General features: G+C 39.3%; 1 protein-coding gene across 1 annotated transcript; it reads right to left on the bottom strand.

Annotated features, from left to right (window-relative positions):
- Positions 1-19,345: 19,345 nt before the first annotated feature.
- Positions 19,346-22,411, bottom strand: LOC143862525 (UDP-glycosyltransferase 74E2-like). The gene is made up of 2 exons (XM_077373597.1): positions 21,722-22,411; positions 19,346-20,230 (listed from the first exon to the last, which is right to left on the bottom strand). Exons 1-2 carry the CDS (start codon positions 22,364-22,366, stop codon positions 19,547-19,549), a joined length of 1,329 nt encoding a protein of 442 aa, XP_077229712.1. The 5' UTR covers positions 22,367-22,411; the 3' UTR covers positions 19,346-19,546.
- Between the last annotated feature and the right edge of the window lie 1,125 nt (positions 22,412-23,536).

Raw genomic sequence — 23,536 nt, 5'->3', positions numbered from 1 at the left:
GTAGGAGACGAAGATCGAGGTCAAGAAATCGGAGACGCGGATCGAGGTAAGAAATTAAACCCACGTTTATAATCCGTATGTGTAATTAAAGAAAAACTAAGATAAGAAATCGAAGGATTGAGAATAAGATTAAGACGTCGGGATGATATACGATGATCTAAAGGATGAATCTATAGGTCCCTAAGAGATCAAGAATGGATATAGAACCCTAAGAATTTCATTTTGGAATTATGCTCTAAAAGCTTTGATTAATTTTTGGTAATTAGATCTGAGGATTTTTAGCATGAAATTGAATTAGATGGATTCCTCTCGTCGATATGAGTCCAACGGATCCAGTCACGCACGAATCGAAGGTCAAATGAAGAAGTTATGACCTTTTGAAGTTTTCGGGACGAATCTGGAATTTTCCCGAAAAACCCAGTCTGCGACCTTCGGACTTCCGAAGGGGTACCAGTAGAACTGATTTGTAACCTTCGGACTTTCGAAGGGGTGCCAATAGAATTACCCTAAAATGTTGTGAAACTTTGAAAAGTCATAACTTCTTCATCTCTTATCTGTTTTCGATGCTCTTATGCTCTATGGACTCAGCAGAAGACGTACTTTATAATAAAAATAGATTCAAGAATGTTTGAAGGCTTTATAATAATGATAATTCCAAAATAGTAAAAAGGAACCATAGGACTGATATTGATAATGGAACTCATGGGGAATGTTTCTAATATTAACTGTAGGTAACCAAGGTGTTCTGTGAAAAGGAATCGAACTGCAATCGAGGTGAGTAATAAGGGACTATACTGATGGGTTGCCCCAAACCCTTTTTTGACAATGTTTTCTTTGTTCACATGCTTTACTGTTTGAAAACCAATTCAGATTATTGATTATTGCACCCTATTGAATATTGAAACTATGACACCTTACTGATTGAGACTGTACACCCATTATGAATCTTTTTGAACCACATGTTATTGAATACCTAACCTTCTGAATATCGAATCGGTTTTCTTGAGATGTTAGTTTATTTCTGGACCCTTAGCCAATGGGGGAATGCATAATACCTTTGGCACTTAGATACCACTGGCCAGTGTAATTACTGTCATATAGTAGACAGATACTAAATCAATAAACATAGCATTATCGATGTCTCAAGAAACTCTAACCTATCGAATTTGACACCTATATCGAATATTGAAATTGAATGATGCCTTATTTATGGAATTGATGCCCATTGAACTACAAATTACCGTTGCCATTGAATGCCTTACCGTCTTTGGATTGCTTTTGCTTTTGACGTCATGTCTGTTAGTGTTTTTTTTTTTTTTTTCACATCACATGAGTGCGTTTAGCTCACCCTTATTTAACAAATTTCAGATCTTGGGGTGTGATTCCAGCTTGACGTTGGAGAGGCGTGATTCCAGCTTGACGTTGGAGCAGCGAGGGAGGATTACCTGAAGATTTCATTATTTGTTTTCTTAGGTTACTAGTGAATATTAGAGAGCTTTAGACTCATTTAATTTATTTTCTTTAGCATGGGGATGAGAGAAATTGAATATGGATTGTAATGGATTTATTTATTTTGAGGTTGAATGGTCATTTGGATTTAGTTTCTTTGAGCATGGTTCTGTTTATTGCTAGCCTTGCATGCTTGTGAAGGCGACTTTGCAGGTATGTGGCGATGTCGCACCCCTAGGCCTTATGATTGTAAATTAATATGTTTGTGAGTGGCTTGGGGCGTGACATGTGCCCTGCAATTGGGGCTATTATACTGGTTATATGAGCCCTCCCAATGAGCCTAGTACATTGGTTATATGGATTCCGCTATTGGGAAGGTATGCTGGCCTATCAATGGGTATATGTGTAGGAACGAGTTTCGAACACCCTGGGCTGTAGGTGAACAGCAATGACGAGTTTCTGGACTAGGTCGATGACCCTGAATTATATTAGATATAGTTATTATTATCTAGTCTGTGTGATTTATTGGATTTTGTCACCTTGGAACTATGATATACGAACCTTTGGAGATCTACTTATGTTCGGTGATTCTTCCGACTTCGGTACCTATTGTTAAGTATGTGATTCTTTTTCGAAACCTCTGATCTTTGTTGCATTGTGACATTCCTTCGAATTTCCAGACTGTGTCCATTTACCTATTTAGATCTCCGTTACTTGTGTTTTGATCATGCTTGTGAAATCTTTAGTAACCTCTGAAATACGTGACCATGCTTCTTAATGCATGTTTTCGTTGAGTTTGAGTCATGAATTGTACATGATCTTGTTTGATCCTCATTATATTAAAATGATTCTCTGATTGCTCATTCTATGTCTATTTTACTTTGCATTGCTTCATGCTCCATATTTTGATTCTTACCGATTTGTGGTAATATGAATCCCTCGCTTTATGTTTCAGCTTCACTCTGACATTTGTTTCAGCCTTCTGTCTCCATGGCATGCTTATACCTAACTAGAGTAATGCTTTATTAATTATCTGAGCGTTAGCTCACCCGTGGTTTAAATTTTTCAAATACTGTGAATTGACTTGTGAAATTTTGGAGACCGGGCGAGCTGCTTCGCGAGTCTTCGATTTGTTATCCATTTATTGACTGTAGCGCTCTCATAGTTGCTTGGGTTTATTTTAGAGTTGTGAATATGTGATTGTATTGTTTATGACATCGAAATGCCATGGATGCTTGTAGGGTTCGCCTTGCAGGTGTGCAGCGATGTCTCGTACCGGCCTGACCTGGATTTCAGGACGGGTGCGTGACACACCAGCTGCCTAGGCATTTTCTCATATCTTCCTAGGAAGCGCTTGATATGAGTCAGACTGCTTTTGCATCTTGAAAATCACCGTATTATCTGCATGTAAACAAGACGAAATAGGTACATATACTCCTACTTCTTTGGAAGTATATAGCTTCATCTGAGCGAAGAGGTGGGATAACCCTATGCATAGGGCCTCCTCCTCCTTGGGGAGAAGGATATGTATTGAATTAGAATTAAAAACATTGGTGAGAGCTTGGTATTATTGTACTTCTAAACACAATATATAATACAAAGAGAACCATAATCAAGGGCTGAAATAGTTCCTCTTCAATAATCACAAAATATTTTCAGTACAATCATAGAATACATAAAAAGTAAAAAATATTACTTATTCAGCAGTGCAGTAAAAAATCCTAAATTTGAACTTCCATCCATTTCTACTGTTTCTTCAACCATTACAGTATGTCCGTATAATCCACTCACACAAGGCATAAAAGGTCAAAAAATATTACTTAGTCAAAAGTGTAGCTACAAAATCATCAATGTTGGTATTTGAACTTCCACCCACTTCTACTTTATTGTGTATAGACTCTGACGAGTTTTAGTATTTTATGTGAAGTGATATATGCGCCTCTTATTTTTTACTAGTTCCGTGCGATGCACAGGGCGAAGAAATAATCATGGTGTGAAGTGATATATGCGCCTCTTAACAGAAATTTGTTAATTCAGGTTTTTATCCTATGTGGATTTAGTTTCTACTTTTCTTAAAGTAACAGTGCCTATGTAGTTTAACGAACAAAACTCAATATCATAATCATACACAAAATTTATAACATAAAGACCATGTATTTATTAGACAAAGGAAACATCACAGTAACTTAAATTTTAATAACACAATATAAGAAATTAGTTATGCAAACAGCCCACATAAGATTGTGTGTTTGGCGTACCGTTTGAAATAGCGTTTAAAATGCCATTTTGCAAAACCGCGTTTTGGTTCAAAACGGTGTTTTGCCAAACGGCGTTTTCATGTTTGGTTGGCCAGATCTAAACGGCGTTTTAAACAGCAAACAGAGGTATTGTGTGTTTGGTTGCAAATGCCCCAAAACGGAGTTTTAGTGGTAAAATGACCAAAAAGGGCATTGTTTGGTTGGCCTCAATGTAACTCAACTACTCTGTCATTAGGCCCAATATTAAAAGGTCATTAGGATCTCATTCAAACACTAATAAAATTAAACATCATTGCCAAAAAAAAATGGCTATACCTTTGGGGTTCTTCTCCTTCTTCTTCTTAATGGCCGGATTTGCCGGATTTGATGGACGAGTGAAGGCGCTGAGGCAGTGAGGTGTGAGCAAGGTTTTAAATTTCGGTTTCAATACCGGTTTCAGACCCACTAAAATTGAAATTTTGGTCGAAATTTCAAAATTCGCTCGAAATCGACGACTAATAAAAAAGAACTTTTTGATGGTTATCCCTGAAATTTCGGTAATTTTGATCGAAATTTCGGAATAATTATAAAATAAATAAATAAAATTGGTCAAAATCCCTAAAATTTCGCAGGAAATTTCGGAAATAAAGAAATTTCAACTGAAATAATAACATGTCTCGTGTATGTGCCAATTCCGTTTCGATCTCCACCGCGGACCGAAATTTCGGATTTCGGTCGAAATTTAAAACCATGGGAGGGTTTGTAACTTTGCAAAGTAGATGAAGAAAGTAAGAAACTAGGGTTTCTTTTAATTCTTTTGTCTTTAAGAAATCAAAATTAAGAGTTCATATAATGATATCAGCAGCCCCTTGTTTTGAATTAAATATTAACAAATTAACAAATTTGTGTCCTCAAGAATGATATTAACACCCCCATTTTTTGGTATTTGACGTAACGCATAAAATCGCACGCATATACGTAAAAATGGGTTTTGGTGAGGGCAAACACGTAAAACCCACAGCCCAGAAACTCCGTTTAAAACGGCGTGTTGCAAACGGACCTCCCCCCCCCCCCCCTCCGTTTGCAAAACGCCATTTTGAGGGTTCAAAACGGTCTTTCAAACGGCGTTTCAAACGGTGGTTACGCACCCAAACACTCCCAAACGGCCGTTTGGTCAAATAGTACGCCAAACACGCACTTCAGACCAAAAGAAAAGTGCAAGCAAAAATCTTCACATTAGATCAAACATATTCTTAGTAACCCAATCCAATCAGATGATATCGTAGGTAAGAATATGGCATCTTTCTTGAAAATGATAATTCATAATAAAAAGATTGATAATTCTTGAAAAAGTATTAATACCCACTATTAAATTAGAAAAATGTAAGTCTAGCTTTAAAAAATATTACGGAATCAAATAACATTTGAAGATATGGAGTATCAAGTTCTTTATTCCAAATCCCGACCAAATAATCAACATTGTCAACCATGAAACCATGGAATAGATCAAATGACATGTGCATTTGCCATTTAATATTGTAAGATAAAGATCAAACAGGGACAGAAGAAGATAGAGTAAAACAAATCCAAAGTCCCTTTTCCATAACTATCAATTGCTAAAGCGAAAATATTTAAAACAAAGAGGGGCGTCCAACTCGACCACTTCTTTATTTTAATGGAAAAAATGGGGGAATAGATGAGAGAGATTTTATACTATATCAGTAGATCTGTTTGTATCCTCCATAGCCTTCTCCATCCCAAAACGTCCAAACAAAAATCCAGTACCAAATTCATGGTTGTTCCTTCTAGTAGCATAATAACGGTAGTTAATAGAGATGGAGAAAAGGCAAAAGAAATCCTGCATGTAAAATCAGGAAAGGTCTGATGAAAACATTTGGAAAGATTCAATAAACTACATTATAAAAGTTTATGGGATTGCAAGAAAAATATATCCGATGGAAATTTTTTCCTGAGAACATTTTTTGTTTCCAAGATTTAGAAGAAAATGATATGATTATGGTTAATTTAGACAGATACTACCATAAATTGAAGGTCCCTCATAGTAAAAATTTAATAGGTCTGGTTCAATTAATCTTTTTTCCAATGTAAAAAAAAGCACAAATTTTAGAATTATCTTTTCCTTCCCAAACTTTTCCCAAAATTTCCTGCAATCCAGGGCCAAGTTGTAGAGGGAAAAAGAGAAATTTTCAGGAATATAAATCAAAGCAAAAACAGGACGTCACCTCAAATGTTATACCTTGAGTAATCCTTAAATATAGTCAAGCGTGATTCTCTTCAAATGGCCTTGCATGCATCCGAAAATACCTACAAAAATGCAATACCCTAATCAAATGGTGAAAGAAACAAAATTATGGAGAGAGAGAGAGAGAGAGCTTGTATGCTGCTTTTTCAAAATTTGGTTCAGCATCCATGAAAAGAGATGCTGCCGGGTTTGCATATTAGAGAGAGAGAGAGAGAGAGAGAGAGAGAGAGAGAGAGAGAGAAGATGTCTTTTTAAGTGATTTGGAAACAAATTGTTGTATTTATGGGGTTTGATGCCATAAATACGTAGGAGATATGGTTAGAGAGAGAGAGAGAGAGAGAGAGAGAGAGAGAGAGAGAGAGAGAGACGACGGGGTGTGGAGGTTTTTCAAGGGTTTCGTAAACGACTTCTTATGTGCAAGACGTTTCAAATTTTAGGAGTGGGGAGAGGCGTTTTGCTTGGTGAGAATTGTAAGAGGCAGGGAGAAGGAACATTTAGGCATTGTTTAATGTGTAGCAACTAATGACGTTTTAGAAAATTAATTCATTTTAGAGAAAATGACTATTTAAAGTCATTATTGCCTTTTATTGAAAAGGCATGCGTTTTGAAAGCCATTATATTACGCGTTAATTGCGATTTTAGAAACCTTTTAATATACGGGATGGAGAGGGGCTAACATGTGGCAACACCACGGCTTAGAGGATTCCGCTTTACTTATATATATAAGACTAGGGACAGCCGGCTGCAGTGTATCTATGACTGTAGAGGGGCTGATGTACTTCACGTGTGAAGCATTCAACGGTCCTCATTGCCACAGCCACGTACACTGCAGCTGGCTGTTCATTGTAAAGAAAAGGGACGCATTTATCATTTCCCAATATGAACCTAGAGCATAAAATAATCCATGAGTTGTGGCTCTTTGTCCCCTTGTTTTGCTACAACCAAAGGCATTCTTCTTATTGAAATTTCCTTACTGCAATTCCATTGCTTCCAAATGAAGATATGAATGTTGGGAGCCTTGGAACTCACGTGAGTGTCGCCACATGATTAGTAACTGTGAAAAGTTTTTTTATTAATTAGATGATCCAAAGTATTTGAAATTAATTGAATCAATGGCTATAATAGTCCAATTAGAACAATTTTGTGTCATGGAGAATACGTACCTGGTCCTGGTGGAGGCCACTTGCTGGATGGTCTAGATAGGCTTCTAGCATTCACATGTTTAGCATTATTTTCCCATGCTCTGATTTAGTACGCCTTAGAACCAGTTTAAAAATTCACACAGATGAAGGGAGTTGGCTTGGGCAACTCAATGATTGATGAGAGTTATTTTCCATAAACTTGGGTGAGTCAAAGGAGTTTGATTCATCGGGGTGTAAAGCCTAGTTGACTCGGGGGAGTTTCTTTTTTCTTTCTTTTTTTAACCTATATATACGTAAGCTCGAGTTAGGCGGGATGCTAACTCAAAGGAGCCATTGTAGAAAGGATGGAGGCGTCATTATTGGATCCACATCATAGTTGTGCATTTATTGTGGCACTGAAAATGTTAGAGGCAAATGACGTGATCCAATAATACCACTCTTCTCCCTTTCTACAAGGGCTCCTATGAGCATGGTTTTAAATTTTGACCGAAATCTGAAATGTCGTCCGAAATTTCGGATTTCAGTGGAGACCGACACCGAAATCAGCGATACTCAAAATGGTATTTTATTTCGGTCGGAATTTCACCCAAAAATCTGTTTTTTTATTTTATTTAATTAATATTTTACTGAAATTTTGACTGAAATTACGGCCGAAATTTTATATCAAATAAAATAGTCTTTTATTGGTTTCTCCGGATTTCGGCTGAAATTTCAGAATTTCGGTGGGGTCCGAAACCGGTACCGAAACCGAAATTTTAAACCATGCCTGTGAGTTTAGCATCCCTCCTAGTTTTTTAATATAAAAAAGGGGAAAACTACTAGAAGCCCCCCAACTAAAACCGTATCTACTAGAATCCCCTCAAAACTTTCTTAATTACCAATAGGGCCATAAACAGCTTTTAATTTTGTCTTTTACCCATTTTACCATTTATTATATTACCATTACAAATCCCTCTCTCTCTCTCTCTCTCTCTCTCTCTCTCTCTCTTCTTAAAATCACTCCCTCCATTAATAAAGTAACAACATTAATCATTTGAACTCTCTCTTAATCCATGTCCCTCCCCCATATGAATCCCCTCATTTTTTTTTTTGGGTAACTCTCTCTCTCTCTCTCTCTCTCTCTCAATTAAATAGGAGATTTATATGTTGTAAGTTGTTTTCTTCATTATTTTTCAAAGAAATATTGTACATCATACACAATAGATGATCCAAACCGTCTATCTGATGGACCACAACTTAAATAGGTTGTGTCTCAAAAATCACTTCTGTAGGATGATCCCAACACACAGATCTATAGAGGTTTCCATAATATGTAGTTCCTCTATAGATCGGAGGGCTAGGATCATCCTATGGAAATTATTTTCAATTAAAAGAGAAAGTTAGAGTCGCCAAAAAAAAGATGAGAATCGTATTGGGAGAGAGAGAGAGAGAGAGAGAGTAATTTTCATTAATGTTGTATTTATTGATGAAGAGAGATTTTAGGAATCTATAATTAAGTAATATTAGAAAGGGTAAAATCGGTAAAAGAAACAAATTACAGGTATTTATAGCAAACGACATTACTGTTGGTAATTAAGAAAATTTTCGGGGGATTCTTGTAAATAGGTTTTCATATAGGGGCCGGGGTTTCTTGTAGTTTTCCTTATTCAAAAAGATATTGCAATCAAGAGCACACAACACTCCTATCCCTAGAGACCATATCTAAAAGAAAGTGGGAAACAAAGGATCCCAAGAGATCCAACTCTTCGAACTAACCCCAGAGACAATTAGTAGGGGAAAGGGAAAAATTGGATTCTCATAAACCAGGGAAAAGGAGGAAACAATCGGCAGGCTTAGGGAGCTTCTAATTAAACAGCGATGAGAATACCTTAGTCTGCCTTTCAACGGGCAGACTAAATATTCCAAGGGGAACCATTTTTCCCTTCTTTGCCTAGGAATAGCTCTCTCCTTGTATCCTAAGATCAAAGAAGTAATTAAAGTAAATAAATATACTACAAATAATATAAGATCATAAATCCTGAAACTGTACTGTTTGTGCAAATAAAAAAACACAAAAATAAAATAAATTCAAGGCCAACCTCAGCTTCTAACTTCTCAAACGTGTTGATAAAAACCCAGTCGGCTTTCTCCAGGTTGGAGAACTGGCTCACAAGAGGTTCCAAGCAACCGGGGGAAGTTTCTGGTTTGGTTATGAAAGTAGGGAGATCAGATAATTCGAACTTTGGGAGTTCCGGCAAATTTATTATTTATTTATTTGTCTTTGTAAAAAGTCAAAGTTTCCCTGGTAGACGATTAGGAAGAAAAAGTGTTTCTCCCGGCGTACCTGACCAAGTAATCAATAACACAATAACTGGGATGATTACTTGTCACTTTCTAGCACTTGGCACATGCTTGCTGCACAACTCATTAATATATTACCAAATATCCTCCCATTACGGGTCAATACATATACAACTCCCACGTTTAAGGCATCGATCACCTGAAAATTCTCTAGTTATCTTCTAATTATTTTAGTCACCAATCAAAAGTGATCCATAGGTGATGCAGAAGCAGAACATTTAGATTGCAATCGGGCCAAGTATATATCAAATTTAATATATCGGCTTATTTACATAATTAGTTAATTATTAATTTTATGCTGTCAAGTTACGCATTCTTTTTCTTTTTAACTAAATTAAAGACGTATAATCTTTAGTAGCTGGACTACCACCCTTTTTTGATGTAGTGCCAACATGGCAGCCATGTCAAGCCTAGGTGTTTTTGGTGGAGTTCCAAGGTGCATTCCTGCAGTAATGTTGCTGGTACGTTTTTTAATCTCTTTTTTGGACCTCTAAATGCTAGAATTATGGAAAGTGATAAACTACAAAGTTGTAGGTCTCTATGATATCTTTCCAACAAGTATTCGTGCTCAAAAATTGGACAAGAGAGTAAAAAGATATGGCAGTTTTTGTGGACTGTGTCTGTGGGTCCCCAAAACAGTCAAAGTTAGAGAGTTCCAATGCAATTAATGTTATGTTAGTCCCTAAGCTAGCTAGTAGAGGAGCTTAAAGGAATTTGCTTTGGTTTTCTTTTCTTTAAAGAGTTAGAAATCATCTTTAGAGGAGATTTTGGATGTTGATTAACTTATGTAATTGATCGAATATCAATTGGGTTGAGCTTTGCTCCCATTTCCTTCTTCTTCTCTAAGTTGTGTTCTTGATTTCTAATTTCTCTTCTTCCTCCCTCTTAAGCACCCGCATTACTTTCTCTAACAACCCAACATTACCAGTTGTTGTCTACACCAACTAAAGGCTTTAAAAAGAAGACAATCCTATAAACCATCAACAACAACAACTATTAAAAGGAGTGTCATTCCCAATGCCCAATTTATTTCGATAGTTCACTACCAACTATATTTTGGAGCATCAGATCGCCAGCCCCACCTTGGATTCTTACTGAACCAAAAAAAAAACACAATACTATCAATGTAAGAAGGCAATGTTGGGGGTCCTACAGGAGGTCATAGGGAGGAGGCATGTATAATCTAGAGATTTTATCTTGCAGAACGTCAAAAGGCAGCCACATGGTCTTGGTCAGATACTGAATGAACATCCACGCATAGGATGAAAGAAACTAATGGTTTATCTTTGTTCACATTAACCGTTATAGAATCTTTTCAATCCATTCATACAAAAAACAAGTCAATAATATTACTTATTCAGTCGTAATTGTTCTTATTTGAACTAGAACCTCTTGGGGATAAAAATCGAGCACCAATCACAAAGCCCCACTTGGGTCCTGAGCCCACCAGGATCTTGAGGCCGCGTGGCGAGATATGACATCCCCTCAAGAGCCACCAGCCAACATCAGAAATAGGCACAACAGTGCTCATCATGGCCATCTTTGGAAATATTCCATCCATGGTCAGCGCCACCCTGAAGAGGCACCAATGCCATCTCTCGCCGAGAACACACGGCTTACTCACAAACCAAGGGAACTTCATCTATAAAAGGGAATCCACACCCCATAAGAGGATGAAAAAAGGAGAAAAGAGAGGTAAAGAGCCAAGGTACACTTAAGCTCTTGTTTGAAGCATGGTTCCATCTGTTACCCCCAGATCTGACTTGAGTGTTGAAGAGTACCCAAACTTCGGGAGGCCTTTACCCTTCGTTTTTTAGCATGGGTCTCTCTTCAAGGACCACCTTGCAGCCCTTCTGAACCCCAGAGCGCTTAGAGGAAGTACCCATTAGGACACTTGATCAAATCTGGACCACAACAGATTAGTGCCAACCGTGGGGCCCGTCTGTTCTCACTTGAAATTAGGAACTAAGCCAAAGGCAAGAATTTAGGCTCCATGGATACCAAAAGGTGTATGCGGAGTGTGACAGTTATACTAAACGTGGGAACAGCCCACGCTTCCCAGGAGCCGCCCTCATTCGCTTGCCCGCCACCAATAGATGTGCACCCGGTGCCACAAACACCGCTACCTGCCGAACTATCACCATCAGCTCCCATTAACGAATACAGCCACTTTTTCAGCCAAGGGGTGGACCTCGCCATCCTTCTCCGCAGATACGCGCAAATGGTTGAGACCACACTCCCAGCGCACTAGGGGACCGGGCGACCTGCCCAGCCATCAGCAGAAGAACCAATCACACCATAATGAAGAAGTCCTAGCAGCTCTTCAACCCCTGCATCTAGTCCGGTAGAAAGGGCCCACTTCCCAATAAGGGACTCATAGCCTCTAAATCACCACCAACAAAATGGCAAGGTCAACCCATAGAGGATGCCCCTCCATCCCTCACAGCCTTCGTCACCCAAACAATGTGGCCCCCACTGTATTTTAAGCCCACGAAGTAGATAAGTTATCTACTTCGGGGAGTAGGAACTCTCTCTCTCTCTCTCTCTCTCTCTCTCTCTCTCTCTCTATATATATATATATATATATATATATATATATAGAGAGAGAGAGAGAGAGAGAGTAAAGTGTTTCTGAGCTCGAGCGTCAAAAATTCATGTGGGCCCACATTTTTTGGGTGATCCAAAGCATTCATTCGAAAGGCCCTTACATGGATAGGGTGCATACAAAAAATTAGGTTCATACAATCATCCTAACCCATCTAAAAGTGGAGGGAAAATGGACAGACATTGTTTCTCCACAGATCTGCCCATTTTTTCGCTCCACAAATGGAAGGGTTAGGATGATCCTATGGACCTGATTTTTTGTAGGCACCCTATCAATGTAAGGGCCTTTCAAATGAATGCATTAGATCATGCCAAAAATGTGGGCCTACATGAGGTTTTGAGCTCGAGCTCAGATAAGCTTATCTTAGCTCGAGCTCACACACACACGCACACACGCACAGTGTGTGTGTGTGTGCGTGTGTGTGTGTGTGTGTGAAGAAAGTGTCTCTAGTCTGCTGACCAAAAATGCATGGGCCCCATCTTATTTGGGTGATGCAAAGCATTCATTTGATGGGCCCTGACATAGAGAGGGTGTCCACAAAAACGTGGAAGGGCACTCTAGCCCCACAATTGCTCTTAGCAATTCCTTTTGTTTGAATTTTTTTTCTTTTGGCGATTGCACGTGGTTCCTACGTCACCATGGACCTATTATCCAAGAAAGGTACTCATCCCTGGTCCATCCTCTTTTTCTGGCCGGAAATAATAGCTCTTATGGACAAGCTATCCCCATCCATCAGCATCGATTTAGAGAAGGGAACAAAGTTGCAGATGCACTAGCAAATGATGCCCTCTCCAATACAACCAAGTCTTCCATTGCTGGTCTGAAATGCCGCTCAAAGATCAGAAAGGCTAGATGTGACACCATTGGCCTTCCGAATCTTCCCCATCGAAACGCGGACCTATCAGATTCATCGCCTTGGCATAACCTCGCTATGGACTCATTGTAGGGATTTTCTCCCTTTGTACTTGTGTGCTCTTCTTAGAGGCAAATACAAAGTGATTTTCTCCCTTTGTATTTTTTCCCTTCTATTGCTGGTCTTTTCCCTCCTTTGCATTCTCACCAAATAAGAATTAAAACTTTGAGGTCGAGCTCAAGGCCAAAGTCTTTTCTGGGTTAAAAAATTCTATCATTGAATAAATTAGGAAATATTATTAAAAAAATGCAAAGTTTTGTCTAAATTGTGAATAAAGGGTGGTGATTTGAAATATATAAAAAAGGTGTTGTCAGGTGAGAGAAGATAGCTTTTAGGACAAATATACCCCTCCTACCTCTTTTTTCCCTCCACCTTTTTGCACCTATCCCTATGCACTTATTACCTTCTCACCTACCACATTCTTCTTCCTCGAGGCTTTTCTAACGTGGAAAACTCCATGGAAGGGTTTTGAAGGTTGCCATTTACAACAGGGTTTTGTATTCACAAGGGCTTATTCATAATAAATTTATCGAAGCAGTGTTACAAAATGCAAAGAAAATGGATTTTGAGCTTAAAACTGAATTTTGTTGTTTTCCCCATTTTCAAGATAAATCCATTTTCTTTGCATTTTTGGATTCTAAAACATCAAAACCAAGCTTCAATTTATGCTTACCTGCATGACACTAAGATCACAACGTATATCCCTATTATCCTTGGAATTATTACTCAATTTGAAGATAAATATCCTTGGAATTATCACTATTCTACTGGTTTCCGTCGGAAGTCCGAACAAAACTTCGGACTTCTGAATGGAAGCCAGTATACGTAACCAAATTATTGGTTCCATTCGGAAGTCCGAAGGTTTGTTCAGACTTCCGAGTCGGACTTCCGAACAAACGTTCGGACTTCCGACCGAAGGCAGTCGGACTTTGTAGTTTGGTAATTGTCATATGTTAGTACATCCTTTCGGTATTTTTTTCATAATTTTACTACTTTGCTTTCATTTTTTCGTAATTTTTCATTTAAAACTTAGAACTTCTGCTACAAATCTGTAATGATTACTATTTTTTGCTACTATGTTTTTGCTAGCCACCTTTGCACCCATGTTACTTCTGCCAATCTTTGCATCAAATGATAGGCCACAAGCCGAAAAGTGGCCTCGACGAAGGTGGCTAGCAAATTCCTATACATAAAAAAATCTTAAAAAATACGACAAAAATCCGGGTGACCTGCGGGTCCAAGCTCAGTGACCCGTAATTGCAAGGTCTAAATAAAACTCAAAAGATAAGATTTGCGCAATAATTTCTCCCATTTTTTCTTCATTTTGGAGAAATGTGTTAAGGGAGTTTAGAGGGCTCCACTTTAGCAGACAAGGGCCCGACAACCCCAGTGGTCAAACTCCCCATTTTTGCTAAATTCCAAACCAAACAGGTTTAAGCAAATCAGTAGAATAACATTCCTTGGTGTTTTTCTCAAAAAAAACAGAGCATAGTGGTTTCGGGGTATAAGATGTGGTTCCCAAGTGGTTCTGGGGTATAAAATGTGGTTCCCTAGTGGTTCGGGGGTATAAGATGTGGATCCCTAGTGGTTCTGGCGTATAAGATGTGGTTCCCTAGTGGTTTCGGGGTAATAGCTGTGGTTCCCTAGTGGTTCCGGGGTAATAGCTGTGGTTCCATAGTGGCTCCGGGGTATAAGATGTGGTTCCCTAGTGGTTACGAGGTAAAAGATGTGGTTTCCTAGTGGTTCCGAGGAATAAAATGTGGTTCCCTAGTGGTTCCAGGGTATCAGTTGTGGTTCCCTAATGGTTCTGAGGTATAAAATGTGGTTCCCTAGTGGTTTCGGGGTATAAGCTGTGGTTTCCTAGTGGTTCTAGGGTATAAGATGTGGTTCCCTAGCTGTTCTGGGGTATAAGATGTGGTTTCCTAGTGGTTCCGGGGTATAAGATGTGGTTCCCTAGTGGTTCCGTGGTATAAGATGTGGTAAGATGTGGTTCCCTAGTGGTTCCGGGGTATAAGATGTGGTTCCGGGGTATAAGATGTGGTTCCCTAGTGGTTCCGTGGTATAAGATGTGGTTCCCTAGTGGTTCCGAGGTATAAGATGTGGTTTCCTAGTGGTTCTGTGGCATAAGATGTGGTTCCCTAGTGGTTCCGAGGTATAAAATGTGGTTCCCTAGTGGTTCCGGTGTATCCGGGGTATAAGATGTGGTTCCCTAGTGGTTCCGGGGTATAAGATGTGGTTCCCTAGTGGTTGGTTCCGGGGTATAAGATGCGGTTCCCTAGTGGTTCCGGGGTATAAGATGTGGTACCCATCAATGTGGTTCCGGGGTATAACACATCGGAACCACTATATTATGTTTCCAATAGGTTCAAGATAGTATTTTAAACCTATCTCTGGTTTTTAAACCTATTGGAACCATTAAGTAGGCCTCGGAACCACTATTTAGTGGTTAAATAGTGGTTCCAAGACTGTAAATTATGGTTCCCAAGTGGTTGGTACATTGTAATACTACTTTATTGGTTTTCAAATGGATAATGACTGTATAAATGGTGTTTGGAACATATTGGAACCATTACGTAGGCTTTGGAACCACAATTTAGTGATTCCGAGAGGTTACATGGTGGTTCCAACACTATAAATTGTGGTTCCAAGAGTCAAACTTGTGTTTGGTACATTATAATAGTATTTTAGTAGTTTTAAAAGTCATCATGGCTCTATCATTGGTGTTTAAACCTATTGGAACCATTAAGTTGGCATCGGAACCATTATTTAGTGGTTAAATAGTGGTTCCAAGAATATAAATTATGGTTCCTAAGTGGTTGGTACATTGTAATACTACTTTATTGGTCTTCGAAGGGATAATTACTGTATCATTGGTGTTTGGAATATATTGGAACCATTTCGTAGCCTTGGAACCACAATTTTATGGTTCCGAGGGGTTACATAGTGGTTCCAACACTCTAAATTGCGGTTTCAAGAGTCCAACTTGTGTTTGGTACTTTATAATAGTATTTTAATGATTTTAAAAGTCATCATGGATGTATCATTGGTGTTTCAAACCTATTGGAGCCATTACGTAGGACTCGGAACCACAATTTAGTGGTTCCGAGGAGGTTAAATAGTGGTTCCAAGAATCCATATCAAATCTTGTTGTACGACATTCGAAATGATGATGACCTAGCAATGGTGATGATGCTTGTTGAGAATAACCTCTTCAATTGTATGAGCCTGTTCATGCGAAAGTCCCTACCAAATCCCATATTATAGTTAGACAGACGACGGAGCATCTGAGGGAAAAAAATATACTGGGGCCTGCTTATTTGAGTGATCTAAACCATTTACTTGCTGGGCCCTTTCATGTAGTGGCATAAAATCTTCTCTACAGGATGATCATAACCCTCTCATTCGTTAAGGCTGTTTTTATGGGATCCATTCATTCTAACCCTCTAGAATCCTAATAGTTCAGATCATCCTAATGGTTCAGATCATCCTAATGGTTCAGATCCATTCATTCTAACCACATTTTCTACCCCGGAACCACTAGGGAACCACATTTTCTACCCCGAACCATAAGGGAACCGGAACCACTAGGGAACCACATTTTACACCCTGTAACCACTAGAGAACCACATTTTATACTCCGGAACTACTAGGGAACCACATTTTCTACCCCAGAACCACAAGGGAACCACATTTTATACTCTGGAACCACTAGAAAACCACATCTTATACTCCGGAACCACTAGGGAACCACATTTTATACCCCGAAACCACTAGGGAACCACATCTTATACCCCGGAACCACTAGGGAACCACATCTTATACCCCAGAACCACTAGGGAACCATATCTTATACCCTGTAACCACTAGGGAACCACATCTTATACCCTCGAACCACTAGGGAACCACATCTTGTACCCCGGAACCAAAAGGGAACCACTAGAGAACCACATTTTCTACCCCGTAACCACTAGGGAACCACATTTTATACCCCGGAAACACTAGGGAACCACATTTTATACTCTGGAACCACTAGTGAACCACATTTTATACCCCGGAACCACTAGAAAGCCACATCTTATACCCCGAAATCAATAGGGAACCACATCTTATACCCCGGAACCACTAGGGAACCATATCTTATACCCTGGAACCAATAGGGAACCACATCTTATATTCCGGAACCACTAAGAACCACATCTTATACCCCAGAACCACTAGAGAACCACATTTTCTACCCCAGAACCACTAGGGAACCACATTTTCTACCCCAGAACCACTAGGGACCACATTTTACACCTCGGAACCACTATGGAACAACATTTTATGTCCCGTAACCACTAGGGAACCACATTTTAAATCCCGAAACCACTAGGCATTTTCTACCCCGAAACCACTAGAGAACCACATTTTCTACCCCGGAACCGCTAGAGAACCACATCGTATACGCCGGAACCACTAGGGAACCACATCTTATACCCCGAAACCACTAGGGAACCACATCTTATACCCTAGAACCACTAGGGAACCATATCTTATACCCTGTAACCACTAGGGAACCACATCTTATACCCCCAAACCACTAGGGAACCACATCTTATACCCCGGAACCACAAGGGAACCACATTTTATACCACGGAACCACTAGTGAACCACATTTTCTACCCCGTAACCACTAGGGAACCACATTTTATACCCCGGAACCACTAGGGAACCACATTATATACTCTGGAACCACTAGTGAACCACATTTTATACACCGGAATCACTAGAAAACCACATCTTATACCCCGAAATCATTAGAGAACCACAGCTTATACCCCGGAACCACTAGGGAACCATATCTTATACCCTAGAACCAATAGGGAACCACAACTTATATTCCGGAACCACTAGGGAACCACATCTTATACCCCAGAACCACTAGGGAACCACATTTTCCACCTCAAAACCACTAGGGACCACATTTTACACCTCGGAACCACTATGGAACAACATTTTATGTCCCGTAACCACTAGGGAACCACATTTTAAATCCCGAAACCACTAGAGAACCACATTTTCTACCCCGGAACCATTAGAGAACCACATCGTATACGCCAGAACCACTAGGGAACCACATCATATACCCCAGAACCACTAGGGAACCACATTTTTTACCCCGGAACCACTAGGGAACCACATTTTCTACCTCGGAACCACTAAGGAAACATATTTTCTACCCGGCAACCACTAGGGAACCACATTTTCTACCCCGGAACCACTAGGGAACCACATTTTATACTCCGGAACCACTAGAGAACCACATTTTATACCTCGGAACCACTAGGGAACCCCATTTTATACCCCGGAACCACTAGGGAACCACATTTTAAACCCTGGAACTACTAAGGTACCTCATTTTATACCCCGGAACCACTAGGGAACCACATTTTCTACCCCGGAACCACTAGGGAACCACATTTTCTACCCCGAAACCACTAGGGAACCACATTTTATACCCGGGAACCACCAGAAAATCACATTTTATACTCCGGAACCACTAGGAACCACATTTTATACCTCAGAACCACTAGGGAACCACATCTTATACTCCGGAACCTCTATGGAACCACATCTTATACCCCGGAACCACTTGGGAACCACATCTTATACCCCGGAACCACTAGGGAATCACATCTTATACCCCGAAACCACTAAGGAACCACATTTTATACCCACGAACCACTAGGGAACCACATCTTATACCCTGAAACCAATTGGGAACTAAATCTACTGCCTTCCGTCGGAAGTCCGAACAAACCTTCGGACTTCCGAATGGAACCAGTAATTTGGTTACGTATACTAGCTTCCATTCGGAAGTCCGAAGTTTTGTTCGGACTTCCGACGGAAGCCAGTAGAATATGGATAATTTTAAGGATTTTTATCTTCAAATTGAGTAATAATTCCAAGGATGATAGGGATATACGTTGTTATCTTAGTGTGATGCAAGCAACCATAAGTTGAAGCTTGGTTTTGATGTTTTAGAATCCAAAAATGCAAAGAAAATTGATTTATCTTGAAAATGGGAAAAACAACAAAATTCAGTTTTAAGCTCAAAATCGATTTTCTTTGCATTTTGTAACACTGCTTCGATAAGCTTATCATGAACAAACCCTCGTGAATACAAAAACCTATTGTAATTGGCAACCTTCAAAACCCTTCCATGGAGTTTTCCACATTAGAAAAGCCTTGAAGAAGAAGAAGGTGGTAGGTGAGAAGGTAATAAGTGCATTGAGATAGGTGCAAAAATGTGGAGGAAAAGAAGAGATGGGAGGGGTATATTTGTCCTAAAAGCCATCTTCTCTCACCTGACAGCACCTCTTTTATAAATTTCAAATCACTACCCTTTGTTCACAATTTAGACAAAACTTTGCATTTTTGTAATAATTTTCCCAATAAATTATTACAACCCAAAAAAATTACTTATGCAGTTCTGTAGTTACAAAATCCTAAATGTACTTTTATGAACTTCAACCCACTCGAAATTCATCTTTAACTATTACAGCATTTATGCACTCCAATCTTATAAGAGATAAAAAAGTAAAATATATTACATTTTCATATTGAACTTCCACCCACATCTAGTGCCTCTATTGCCAGTTCCCTCCATTTGCCTGCATTCTTCCTAATCTCTTTCCCTCTCTCTCCTTCCATTACTTCTCTTATGCACAACTCAATCTCTTCCCTTCTCACAATCCCCTTCTCATCAGCCTTGGCCCTCACCCCTACGCCCCAGACGTCCTCCACATACTTAGCATTGGTGGGCTGGTCAGCCCATTGTGGCATTGCCACCATTGGTACTCCAATGCTCAGAGCCTCTACTGTAGAATTCCACCCACAATGTGTCACAAAGCAACCCACTGCCTCATGAGCCAAGACCTCCAATTGGGGGCACCAGTTCATTATCAAACCCTTCTCTATTGTCTCCTCTATAAAATTGCTAGGGAGCTTCTTTTTTTCTGCCTCTCTAACAACCCACAAGAAGTAGTTGTTACTTCTCCTTAGACCCCATGCCATTTCTTCCATGTGCTCTAGTCCCAGTTCTGCGATGCTCCCCATTGAGGCGTAGACAACAGACCTTGTTGGCTTTGTGTCAAGCCACTTCAAGCATGTCGCACCATCTGGAGCCCAAAAACTGAGCCCATAGTTCTTGTCGTCCTTGATAAGCTTGTCTACGTACATAGATGGTACACTCGGCCCAATCGTCTTCACAGGCCAAAGTCCCTTCATCCAACTTACCAGCTGAACAAAATTTCATGATATGAGTGAACATGTTAATTAGTAAAATCTAAACCAATACCAAATGAAGAATCTTTATATGATAAGTGGGTGTATTTCATACCACTAAAAAAACTAATGTGGGCAATAACTTTTTGAAGGATCTGAATCATTCTTCTTTTGTCTCAATGTATAAACGTTGTGCCCCAAAAATCTTTTCCATGAGATGAACTTAACCATTATTATATTTGGTATAAAATAAATGGCTCCCAAAGTTTAAAAGATGACAAAAAAACAGGCTATTGATATCCCACATTCCCACCAACCTGTTTTGAAAATTGCCCAAACTCACCTTGTCATATTTAACCAGCTGTGAAAAGTTATTAACATTTCCCACAGAGCTCTCTGAGGACAATTAAAAACAGAAAAGACATGGTGGGTTTGTGCAATTATCAAAGCATGGCAGTGCCAATTTTGGTAACCAAAAAATATCGGAGACTTTATCAAGTGCACACGAATCCCCATAAGGTCCTTCTCACGTTTGTCTTTATTTTGGGAAGAAGTTCCGTTTTAGAATTGTTTTCTTAAAAAATGAGGGTTTAGATACCTCCAAGGTTAAGAATCATCCAAGAGAGAGGATATTTGGACCACGGCTTATCTATAGTTGGCACCACCACATTAATGGTTTAGATCAACCAAATAGTTGGGGCCCATTTAACCTTCATGTGGGGGGAGTGTTCACACTAAATTACACGCCCACTTTTCATGTAATTATTAATTAACAAATCAATGTATAATAGGATAGTTTCCCAATGTAGAACATGAACCATGGAAGCTTTGCTATGGAGTGGCCTCCAAATGGGTGTTCCAACTCGATGGGTGATTGTGAAAAACAACATACTTATTTGACGATAGAAACTATGCAATTGATGGCCTGCAAATTAATTGATCGTTTAAACAAGAAAAGAGTTCTTTTTGTTTCTACCATACGATCGAAACTATGCAACTGCTAGCCTGTAAATGGATCGTTAAAACAAGAACGACTTCTTTTTGTTTACGATCGAAATGGATAGTTAAAACAAGAAAGAGATCTGTTTTTTAAAACAAGAAAGAGATCTGTTTTTTTCTACCATATTATGTGTAACTCATTGATCCGATGGCTGGAATTGTTCCATTAGAACATTTTTTTATTTTTGGAGTGACTCAGCTTTGCTTAAGGAACTCGAAAATCGAATTAAAGTTCTGAGTGTGTTTGGGTCTCCAAACACAATTCTTCGTTTTCCTTCCCCTCTAAAGCCGAAAAAGCCCATCGCGCAAAAGGCATTTCGCGGCTGGTCTGTCGCATGTCAGACCAACCACCTCATGAATGGAGACGAAAACGTTCCAGGGTTTTGCTAACGAGCACTCGTCAAGGGCAAATTAAATGCCCCTTAAGGCACTCGTTAGCAAAACTCTTCCCAAAACTATGTTCTACTTGCCAAAAATAACTAAAAAGAAAAGAAATGCAGGACCAACCTCAGGTTCCAACGTCTCGAACGTGTTAATAAGAACCCAATCGACTTTCTCCAAATTGGAGAACTGGTTTGAGAAAAGCTCCAAGCAACCGGGATAACTCACTGAGTCCGAAACGAAGGAAGGCAAATCGGATAATTCGAACTTAGGCAATCCTGGCAAGGAAACGGTCGAAACTTCCAACGGGACGCTCAGTTCCCCCTTCTGTACATAGTAAAAGATGGTACCAATCCCGCACGGTTGAGTAAAAAATGGAGCTCCAAATAAGCCAAATCTTTTCGCAATATCCAAACACCAAGGAAGAATGGAGTCATAAATTAGGCAACAAAAGGGATCACCAGAGTTTTCATGTCTCTCTATACACTCGGCTAAAGCTCGTGAGAAGACTGTTTGGACGCAACCAAGGTAGGCGTTGGTGTCATACAAATCGGCAACATGCTCGTCGAGATTGCATATGGGTTCGACCCTGATTGAGTCTATTTCGGTTTGGTTGTGTTTGATGTCTATGGTGGTGGCTACTGTGACTTTGAGGCCTTTGGAAGCTAAGCGCTTGGCAAATTGGATTGATGGGTTTATGTGACCCTGGGCATTATGGGGGAGGACCAGAACATGGGCTCTGTGACTATTTGCCAACTCTTTTATCTCCATTTGCTTTTTAGTTCATTGCCAGCATATTCGTCCTGTATAAAAGACTTTGAGTTGCTAAGTGACAAAAAATGATAGAGTCTCAGCTTCTACACTTAAAGACTAGACCGAACGGATAAAACAATAAAGGGAAATGACCAAATAGAAGGGGTTTCTACTGACTATGACATTTCAAGATGGGAGTTTTCTAAATCACCAATCAAGAGTGCATATGACTAAAATGCCCTTGACTCTCTCTCTCTCTTTCCCCTATCAAATCAGCTTTTTGAAATGATTACATTTAGAAAACAAATCCCAAAACCCACCTTTTTCCCTCTTCTTCTTCTTCCTCCCACCTACAAAAAAAAAACCTACGTATGAAAAACCCAAAAACCTCAATTGTAGATGCCAAAAGCTCCATTCTATTGCTGAAAATCTCATTTTTAGATGTGAAAGCCTTCCTAACCCTTCATTGCATTGCAAAACGCCTCCATTTACAACAAGTATTGGAAAAAAATGTTATTGGATTTGGAAATCGCAAAAATCTTCACTAGAAACCACCATTCCATTGCACAGAGCCTCCATTGAATGGAAAGGTGTGTATTTTTACCCATCTCCCTTCTCTTTCCATTATAAGGCATGTTTATAAACTTGAATGAAAGTTTTCCATGTTAAACTACTGTCTTCCATTCCAGAAAGCCTTGAATCAGTATTTAATCATATTTAAATTACTTTAAACACTTTATAATCATTGTTATTTTACTGTAAACCACTAATTTCATAAGTTAAACCAGTATTTCACTACCATAAACCACTACTGAAGTGGGTGTTTATAAGTGGTTTATATGGCTTCTTTGGTTAAGAATATTCAGTAGTGGTTTATAATAGTAAGTAGTGGTTTATTAAGGCTTACCAGTGGTTTAGAGTGTTTATAATTGGTTTATAAGGATTAACAATGGTTTAAAGTGTTTAGAAGTGATTTATACATGGTGAGCAGTAGTTTATAGTGTTTATAAGTGGTTTATATAGGCTTATCAGTGGTTTAGAGTGTTTACAACTGGCTTATATAGGGTAAACAGTAGTTTATCTAAGGCTATCAGTGGTTTAGAGTGTTTATACATGGTTTATACAGGGTAAGAAGTAGTTTATAGTGTTTATAAGTGGTTTATATAGGCTTATCAGTGGTTTAGAGTG

Source organism: Tasmannia lanceolata, unplaced genomic scaffold, assembly GCF_043159265.1.
Source record: "Tasmannia lanceolata isolate RefF3 unplaced genomic scaffold, GAP_Taslan_0.1 ptg000037l, whole genome shotgun sequence".
NCBI lineage: Eukaryota > Viridiplantae > Streptophyta > Magnoliopsida > Canellales > Winteraceae > Tasmannia > Tasmannia lanceolata.
The sequence above is the reverse complement of the archived record's forward strand: the minus strand, read 5'-3'. Positions and strand labels throughout refer to the sequence as shown.